General features: G+C 37.0%; 1 protein-coding gene across 1 annotated transcript in view; it reads right to left on the bottom strand.

Annotated features, from left to right (window-relative positions):
• The window catches only part of LOC116850892 (MICOS complex subunit Mic60), a 110476-nt gene that overhangs the window by 84789 nt on the left and 15466 nt on the right, over nucleotides 1–10221 (bottom strand). The window contains exon 10 of the mRNA XM_032829709.1: nucleotides 3709–3937. Within this exon, the coding sequence (XP_032685600.1) occupies nucleotides 3709–3937 (229 nt within the window). The remainder of the gene's footprint in view (nucleotides 1–3708; nucleotides 3938–10221) is intronic.

Genomic DNA, 10221 nt, shown 5'->3' with positions numbered 1-10221 from the left:
GAGAGAGAGAGAGAGAGAGAGAGAGAGAGAGAGAGAGAGAGAGAGAGAGAGAGAGAGAGACACTAGCCGAGGGTGCGAGCGCGAAATATCGGTACGTGTCGCACGTAATCCGTTTAGTGACCGGAAAATTACTCGAATGGAAACTAATTAAAGATTGTTATCGGACGACGCGTTGCGCGCAATGTGAGTGCGCGTCGTGTACGAGATTTGTTAATCGAGAATTAACCTCACCGGGTGGACACACAGCACGCGGAAGCGATAAGGTGGCCACGGAAGTGCCTGCGTCGCCATGTTAAACTCGAACACAAGGTTAATCCGGATTAAACTCCCGGATCCTTCTGCCACCAATAAAACCAGAACGGGCGACACGCTCGGGGATATCTCGGACTGTGAGGTTCACATCTCAGGATGTCGCGCGTCCCGCGCCTGGATTACAAAGCCACCGCAAGATAATAGGACTATACGTTGCATGTGTGCACCACAAGATGCAAACCGCACCGTGACGCGACGCGACGCGACACGACGTGACGCGACGCGATGTCCGTCGACTGAACGAACTTTGCCCGACGAATGTTCAAAGCGGTTTGACAGAACTTGCCGTGAGGCAAGCATTTTTCTTAGCGATGTATTCTTGAAATTTTTAGACCGTCTTGGAAACTGTTCCAATTAGCGCGAATAATCCGTAGAAACTTACGATGTACCTTTATAACTGTAAATTTGCAAAAACCCAGGTAGACAGGTGTACGCAAGTTTGGCAACAAATTTATATTAATCGGTTTGTTAAGATTATGTTCCTTATGAGTAACTCACGTAGCATTCGTACTTATTACTTGGCGAAATAGAAATACGATAAATAAAAAAAGGATTATTGAAAAAAGGATTATTAAAATTTGACTTTAACAATATTTCTCTCGTGTAAAAAATTCACTGTAAAAATCTGAGTGCAACTTCAGTAAATCGGTGGGTGTATAGATACATTGTAAAAAGAGCATTATGTTATTGTATGATGTAAATTTAGTGATTAATTCAATACGGTGTATTGAAATGCTTCAAAAATGTAATTTGAAAAATTGTAGAGTTTTCATCGATTGCCTCTAGAGGCGTGCAAACCGCGCTGTCGCTCCCGCTCATTCCCGACTACTTATGCTGAGCCAGCATATGCTGCGTTTGGAAACACACACTGTGTGCACACTACTAGACGATAGCCGTTGGAGTGAGCGAAATACAAGAGTGTGATAAAAAGAGAGGGAGAGTACTCGAGTGACGTTTCCGAACGCAGCCCTAAACAGTCGGAAACGAGCGGGAGCGACAGCGCGGTTTGCACGCCTCTAATTGCCTCACGTCGCGATAAGCGTTCGAGGCAATACACTTCCATAATTATCACGACATGAGACGTAATCAATGACGGAAACTCTATGATCAATGATGGAAACTCAATCAATGATGGGAATAATATTTTTAATTACATTTATGAGACAAACATATTGTATTGAGTTAATTTTACAGTATACAATTAAAAACATTTTTATGTAATTTTTATGTAATTTTTGTCAAATTTATGTAGAAACAAATTTATTAAAAATCACACGCAAATTTTTATATTTTACATGACATAATGTTTTGAATAAATCATAACTTTTTTTTATTTCTATTTCGCCATTTTTTCAGCGGAGAGAATTTTATATAAAATTTATTTTATATAAAACTTTATTAAAACCTATTTTATATAAATTTTATATAAATTATTTTATTAAAACTTATTTTATATAAAATTTTATTATAACTTATTTTATATAAAATTTTATTAAAACTTACCAACTTGTAACTATTATAGATCGACATTCCGCAGTAATTTACTATCCTTTTATTTAATGTTATATATATATATATATATAAATTTTAGGAATTATATATATGTGTGTCTGTGTGTGCGTGCGTGCGTGCGTGCGTGCGTGCGTGCGTGCGTGCGTGCGTGCGTGTGTGTGTGTGTGTGTGTGTGTGTGTGTGTGTGTGTGTGTGTGTGTGTGTGCGCGCGCGCACATATACAGGGTGTTCATTTTAAAACTCCCCACTTCAATATTTTTAAAAGTATACGTTCTACGAAAAAATATTTAATATGAAAGTTGTAGGATTTTGAAGGGACTATAAAAGGCTACTATTAGTCTGACCTTGGATGAAGGTGATTAACTTTTTAATACTACATTTTCTTGCATTTTTTTGAAGTACTAAAAAATTAATAAAAAATTCTGAAAAAATTCTTAGAGCCCGATGAGAAGAAAATAAGCAATTTTTATCTATTACCATTTTTCGATAAAGTTGATAGAATTCGAGTAAAAATTTATTGAAACCAATAATTTTGTAGATATTTCCGTAAAAAAATAGCGGTCGTATGAAAAAATTTTTCAAACAAAAGCTGTTTCTTTACGTAGAATAAAATTCCGTAATAAAAAATACATATTTCTATTTAAAAAAGCAAAGTTGACATTGACCTGACCTTGGCGGCGCCATCCAAGGTCAAATCAATGACACCATCTTATGTACACCTCGAAACCATACAACTTTTCTTTGAAACGTTTTTTTCTAAAATGCTTTGTTTCCGAAATAAAAGGGGTGTACGGGTGATCTCAGACACCCTGTATATAGTTCTTAAAATATAAATATGACACATTAAATAAATTATCTTGTAGAAATGGAATATTCAATGGGCTATATCTTTGCAACCTGAGATCCGACTACTTTGGCACTTGTATATTTGTAATTTACGCACCACAGACTTTATTTTAAACCCAAAATAATTTCAAAACTTTTTAACCATAAATCTAAGCCACTATTGGCCGCACTCTTTGTATACATCAATTTAGATAACTTAAACGTTTCTTTCAGTAATATCCTTAAATTTATAGACCAAACTGTTCCAATTAGCGGCGCGAATAATCTGTAGTAATTTTCGACTGTTTTGCAGTTGTAAGCCAGAATCCTCGGAACGCGCGATATATCGATTAATATCGTCCTTCTATCATGAGTGATTAAGGAGTCGTGATTTTTTGCGCCTGCAAACTTCAGCAGTTAAGTTACCTGTCTGGCACGGCGAAAGACAGGGGCGCGAGTGGCAAACAATACTGATCGTACAACACTGTACGAAACCCGAGCCGACATGATCCGAATCGCGACATGAGAGGTCCATTAGTGTCGGCAGGACAAAGGGATCGAGAAAAGACAAACAGTGGAGGAGATCAAGCGTCTCGAAATGTGTCGCCGACACTTTCTCGACGCGTGGTCTTTATAAAGCACAGCCTGTGTTTTTTCCCGTGTAATTAAACGCCCAGGACACGGTACAATGGAAAAGGCGACAAAGGCGAGAGCAACTCCACCCGAAAGATGATTTGTTCGTTGCCTGACACAATGGATGTTACGCGATAGACATTTGTTTACTTGCAGACTATGACTGTCCTCGCGAACTTTGGAGGATTTCTTCGAGAATGATTAGTTCGCGCGTAAAATTATCGCGACGGAGTCGATTTTGTTGGACCAATCGGTAACAGATTTCACACTCCACCGTTTAGTCGGAATGACGTCGACTGACAACGTAATCGAGTTTTCCACGTGAAATGTAAATCGCAAAACGCAATAGCACTTCACCTTGCAGAAAGGAAAAAAAATGCTCCTCTTTCCGTCGAAATAGGATATAAAGAGACGATGGACACTTACCTTTAAGAGCCGCCGAGAGAGCGTGTAACTTCCCCACTACCGCAGCAAGTTGCGTCTTGTACTTTATGGACTCAGCCTCAGCTTGCTCGTTGAGCGTGCGCTGCAGTGTCCTTTGCGTTTCCTGCTCTTTGATCGAAAGTGCCTCTCGAAGATGATCGGCGTGTATTTCCGTCTGCAATTTCAGCTGCCGCCGCAACTCCTCGTCGAACTTCTTCTGCTCCGCCAGCAGCTGAAACACGAGAACGCCACTCGTAATCAAACTACGAACAACATACTCGACCGTTTTTCATGTCTTTCTTTTTTTTTCTTTTTATAAAAGATAAAACCTAGTAGAAATATATGCAGTTTGCGTAGACATCTTCTGAGTTATGGTCCAGCATTAATGCATTCTCATTAATTGTAAAAATACTGTGCACAGAAGCTAGGCAAGAACTGCATAGAATTTGCGTGTGATCGCTGTGTTTTAATTAATCACGACACTCGACCTTTCTAAACGGAAAAGTCTTAGGCAGCACTTGGTCAATTCTGTTTGAATAACCAGCCGGTCAAATTAACCAAAGTTAGATTAATTTGTTTGATAGAAACGGGCATTGGCCAAATTCGAATCAACTACTGAAATTTAGCTGATATTACCAGGTCATTTCTATGCAAGCTGTTATTAAACAAAAGTTAATTGTTCGATAATTGCTCAAAACTGTATTAAATTTTTGTCAGGGAATTAATGAGTGAATTTACGAAATATCCCAATATTTGAGCAAATCTTCTCACAAGGGAACATAGGCAATCCGAAAATTCAGAAAATTCTGAAACATTATGTACAAATAGAGTAGTACATCCATAACGTAAAACTATTTTTTGTTTCTGCTAAATTTCGATTTAAGAGGGTAAAACAACCCCTCGAAAAAACATAACATTTTTATTTTTAGCGAATATTTCCTAAAATACAAGACATATGAAAAAATAGTTTGTATAAAAGTGATAGAATATTTTATACTCTTCGCAACTGTGTATTCAAATTTTGCAAAAATGAAAAATTTTTGAACCTCCCTTTGCCCACTCATTGGTTTCAAGGGGTGGTTTCACCCCTTAAATCAAAATTTAGCAGAAACAAAAAATAGTTTTATATTATGGATGTACTACTCTACTTGCACACAATGTTTCAAACATTTTCACACAATTTTGTGAATTTTCGGGTCGCCTATGTTCCCTTGTTAGTGAAGTCGGTGAACCGGAGACGCCTTCTTAACGGAGATTTAACGGCCGTATCTCTGCGCAAATTTCCAACATCGACACGCTGCAAATCTTGCTCTAATCGAGCAAAAAAAATTAGTCTCCGGACGCTCGTGGCTCCTAAATCCCGACAACTACCACCACTGTTCTCAGGATGATAATGCCGTTCAAGGTACAGGGTCCCAAGGCATTAGCCTAATGAGACTTTGATGAATTATCCGCACTTAAAGCATCAGCAGGAAACGCCCTCATTGGGTAACGGACCAAGCTTCGAAAATCTAGCCCCGTCCTATCTCGCATCTCTGTTCTCCACTTGACGATCTCCCGATCGCCCTACTGTAATCCCTCTTACCTCCCTGACCGACGTCGTGTTTCGTATGCGCAACATCTACGAGATCCATGTTTCTAGAGCGACGTCCGCGGACATGAACGGTCCACTATCGTCTGAAACTCTATGTACCGAAAGCCCGTGTCAATAATTAACGCCCGGCTGACCCGACAACCCTGCCAACCCGTTTGAGTCAAAGGTGGAAGAAGGATCTATCGGTATTACGCGGACGGAGAAGGGTCAAGAGGCAAGGAGAAACGCGCGAGCCTCCTCGATCGTTACCTCCTCCTCCTCCAGCTTCATCTAACCCTCCTCCTCCTCCTACACGCCGATCCGTTCTATGCGCGAAGATAGCAAATAGGTAAGTAAAGTTCACCGAGACGGCCAACGTTAGCTGCCGATAATGGGTGTGAAAGACGTATTTGTCTTCACGTGGCGCGCGACGGAATCGAGGACGAATGGAAATGAGCCGCGATCTTCAAGTGGCCATTCTTCACGTCGCTATCGTCCATCGCGCGCGACAATCGCAACGTTAAATAAGAAAGGACGTTCCGCGGGTTTCTTAACGAGTCTCGTGATTACATTTTTTTTGTTAATTTAATTATTTTTTTTTTTGTTAATTTAAATTAAAGATCCTCGCGGAAAAAAAATATAATTATGTCGACGTTCGAAAGAGATAGGAAGAAAATTTCTAGGAAAAACTGCTCATTAGCCAAAAACTGACCAATTTTTATTGTTTAATATATTTATTAGACTATAGATAATAACTATTCAGAAATTGAACATACTAACTAATATTTTTTGATCAGTTATTAACCAGAAACTAGGCGATGAAAAATAATAAATAAATGCTAGGCAGTTTTTCTGTCCAGTAAAAACCTGGAAAATACTGGCCAATGTTTTTTCATCGATTACTTACCAAAAACTAAACAAGAAAAATGATTATTAAAAATAAAGCTACAACCACCTTGATAATAAATTAGTTCGTACGTTGAGAAAGAAGTTCTATCTTTTGAAACACAAGTTTCACGTTACTATTCTATTGAATAATAAAACATAATATTTTACAATATAGAATCGAATGGTATGAAAACTATTTCACAAAATTTTATACAAAAAAAAAGTTTAGTTAGAAACTGGCCTAAAACTAATTAGTTCTACTGTCCAGCTACTGGCGAAGAAGCGTCGCCAGTACCCAACTACCCAAAAAGTAGCCAATAACAAGATTTCTGTTCAGTTACTAGTTAGAAAAAGATCACTTTTTCTATCTGGATAACAGGCGAGAATCGGCTTCTCTTACATAGCTTTAGTGCTAATTCGATTCTTTTTACTCGTTTCGTGCGAATTTAAATCACGTCATTTAACATGTTTAAGAAACGTATAAATTATAATCTATATATAATTTATATGTTCAAATGTATTAAATAACGTGACTCAAGACAATAACAAACGTGTAAAAAGACTCGACCAAAATAACACTTGGGAAAGAGGGAGAAGAGCCTATAAGAGCCAATATACAGATATAATAGTGTAATCAAATTAACTAAATATAGTGTAATCAAACTAACTAAAACTAAAAGTTTTGCATGCAAAGTAGTGCATGGCTTCTTGATGTATAGAGGAAATATTTATTTCGTAAAATTCCAGAGGGAACGTGCGCAACGTTTATAGTCTCAGTTAGTTTGATTACGATTACATTACTATGTATTGGCTTTTATAGGTCCTTCTTCCCCTTTTTTGATTTTATATCAAAAGAGTCTATTTAATCACTTTTTTTTATAGTTTAAAACATTTAAACTTGCGGTATACCGACGATTAATAACCTATTTTTATCAGAGCAGTTAAAATGGCAGAATTTTAAAAGAAATACGCGTAATGCCAGGAAAAAAAATATTTATTTTCCTTAACTTTGTCCAATGTCAATTAAAATACGCCGTTTGAGTAATTTTTTTAGTAATTTTTATAAGAAATTACAAATAACCGCGTGTCATTTCAATTGCTCTGATAGTTATAGTGTTAAAATTCTTAAATTTTTTGCCGAGTTCTTTTTGCGTGAAAAAAGTTCCCGTGAAATTGATTGACATAAAAAACCGAAATTTCATGTATGAGAAAATAGTACAAAGACTGCAAACGATAACAACAAATGAGTCGCGTTTCCGTCTGACTGGAGAACGAAACTAAGCCTCTCGACGACGCGTCGTTTCATAATTCGCTTTAGGAAAAGCACTTCACTACCACTGGCCATATGACACAATTGCCCCGAGCCGGATTAATTAAACGTGGTAAAAGAAAAACGGCTGCCACGCTTATATTCGCGCGAAGTCATGTGAGAATTGTTCCACTCCACGACAATCCCACGACAGATGTTTCTACGCGGTATCGTCGTTTGCACACCCGATTACAGCGTTTTAGTATTCACCACGCGTTGAAATTATCATTGCACTAACTATTCCAAAATTTTTCTCTCCTCCAAGGTAAATTAATATTGGAATCCTAAACATTAAAATCTTGCTTTTTGAACATATTATCCAATAATTTGTTCATGTTTAGGAACATAGCGATACTAAATATGTTACCAATTATGAAATACGTAGAAACATAATAGAAAAACTGTGAAGAAAGAAGTTCCATATATGAAATACTATATAACAAAGGGTGAATATTATAAAATTTGACATATGTTAACTGACAGCTCAAGATATCAATTTTGAAACTTTTCATCGTTTTCATCGCATGAACAATGTTACAATTCATTTCTGCGTATACTTTCGTAATATAAAAGCATTTGTAATTATATGTAATCAATATACAGTTAAAAATAAAATGTTAATTTTAACATTTTTTATATGTCCCAAAAAACCCATTTTAAAGTTTATATAAAAATAACTCATTCGTAGTATGTTGCTTATCGATGAATTGCGAATGTTAATTAATTGACACTCACCGATTTTTTTCTTATATTAATATTTGTTATTCTGACTTTAAGCTCAATATAAAAATAACATGAACAATAAACATAAAAAAATACACAGAAGAATAGTTAAAATAACTTACAAGGAATGTCGATGGGACATTTTTGTTCATATAATGTGAACGTATACAAAGGTGAACACGTAATAACTTATTTTTCACATTATAATAACATATGATATTAATTACTTTGATTTAACTTATTCGTGCTAGAAACATTTTCTTTTAATAGATTTTTATTCTATATGCCAAAGTTTACAATGATTTGAAGACTCGTTTTTTTAGTTGTGGTGAATATTAATGTGGCTTTAAAAAAACTTTATTTTTTTTAATAATTATATTAAAAGAACTCGAAATATAATATTCCACTTCCAAATGACATACGAAAACGTAAAGTTTTTAAAAACGAAGTTGACATTAATATAATACATTAAAACAACACAAAAATACTAACATGTTGGTAATATGTCAATTTTAAATTAAAATAACAGTCAACAATAGGTAATACATGAAAATTTTAACATTTGTAAACAAGATTTTTAACTGCGTACAATGTAAACTTTACAGAAAATACGTATATGAGAGATCTTATATGACATTAAAGATAATTTATCATATAATATTTATCATATTGTATTTAATATTTTATTATATAATATTATATTATATAAGATAATTATTACACTCTCTCCAGATATTGAGCTATTAATAATTTTCGTACAATTCAATCTAGCATTTAGCTCTCACAGGCATATCAATTTTAAACTTTTTTACATTTTTACCGATTCACATTTTAAGAAAGAGAGTAGCATAATCGCGATAAGGCTTATCTGGTAGGACATTTTGACGATCACCTCTACGTTATCATCAATTTTGGGATTCGTCGTCTACTCTGACATCCCCTTATGAAGACTGCGGGCAATTTTCGCAGTGATTGTGTCCCGAAGAAAAATAATATCTTTTTATTCAAAACCATCAACGATTTTCTCTCATCGCACTTTCGCAGCGCACGATTACCTATTCCGTCTCTTTTCGCGCGTATTTTATTTTCACTCCCGCATGCTGACGAGAACGAATTTCGCCCGGTTCTCGCGTTTATCTCGCGCGGGCGGATTCGCCGAAGAAATCGGGGCGGTTTTTCTCAGCGCGCAACTAATTTAATGACGACAATTTGTACGGCGATCTACCTGGGGATCGCACCCAGTCGACGAATACGCCGGCGAATTCTCCGAAAGAAAGGAAAACGGATTTGGAGCTATTAACTGGTGCGGGTCGCGCGCCTCGACGACTTCGCCGACCGATCGGAAGTTTGCGATGGAAAAACTTCGTGCCCTTTTTTCCAAATGCCGCGGCGACAGGAATTCGCGGCGATCCACGTCTACGTCGAACGGCGCGCCCCGAGTCCACTTGATAATCGGGAGGAGCGGCTGAAAAAGTCAGCGTCGATCTTCTCCTCTTTTATTTAACGAAATCGAAATCGATTCGCCCGCAGTGAGAAACGAGACGGCCCCGAGAAAGAAAGAAAGAGAGTGTGTGTATATTATGTATGTGTATGTGTGTGTGAAAGAGAGAGGGAGATAGTAACAGAGTGTGTATGTGTGAGAGACAGAGAGAGAGACAGAGAAATCTTGGAAATTCGTGCGTATCGTAAATTTTAATATAACTTCAGTGAAACGGCGGGGTTTGATATTCGCGACTCTTCTCGAGATCCGTGAAATTCTCCGCTGGATCTTTTCATCCTCGTCATCTACCTCCCACGTCCTCATTTTACGTTGATGGCAAGTATAATACGTACAAGGAAGGGGCTTAGGTGGAATTTAAGATTATCAGATCACGCAAATCGTGTATTTTCTTCTCACGGACTAGATCAGGCTTTACGACAATGAGCCCGCCAACTTCTCGACGTTGCAATCAAGATATTTCTCCTAGCTTTAGCATGCGCTTTACAACGAGTTATCCTCAGTCGACTTGTCCGTAACTAAGCC

The sequence above is a fragment of the Odontomachus brunneus genome, unplaced genomic scaffold (genome assembly GCF_010583005.1).
Source record: "Odontomachus brunneus isolate Ranch 3 - 2012 unplaced genomic scaffold, Obru_v1 Obru_scaffold_159, whole genome shotgun sequence".
NCBI lineage: Eukaryota > Metazoa > Arthropoda > Insecta > Hymenoptera > Formicidae > Odontomachus > Odontomachus brunneus.
This window is presented reverse-complemented; position numbering and strand designations above follow the sequence as displayed.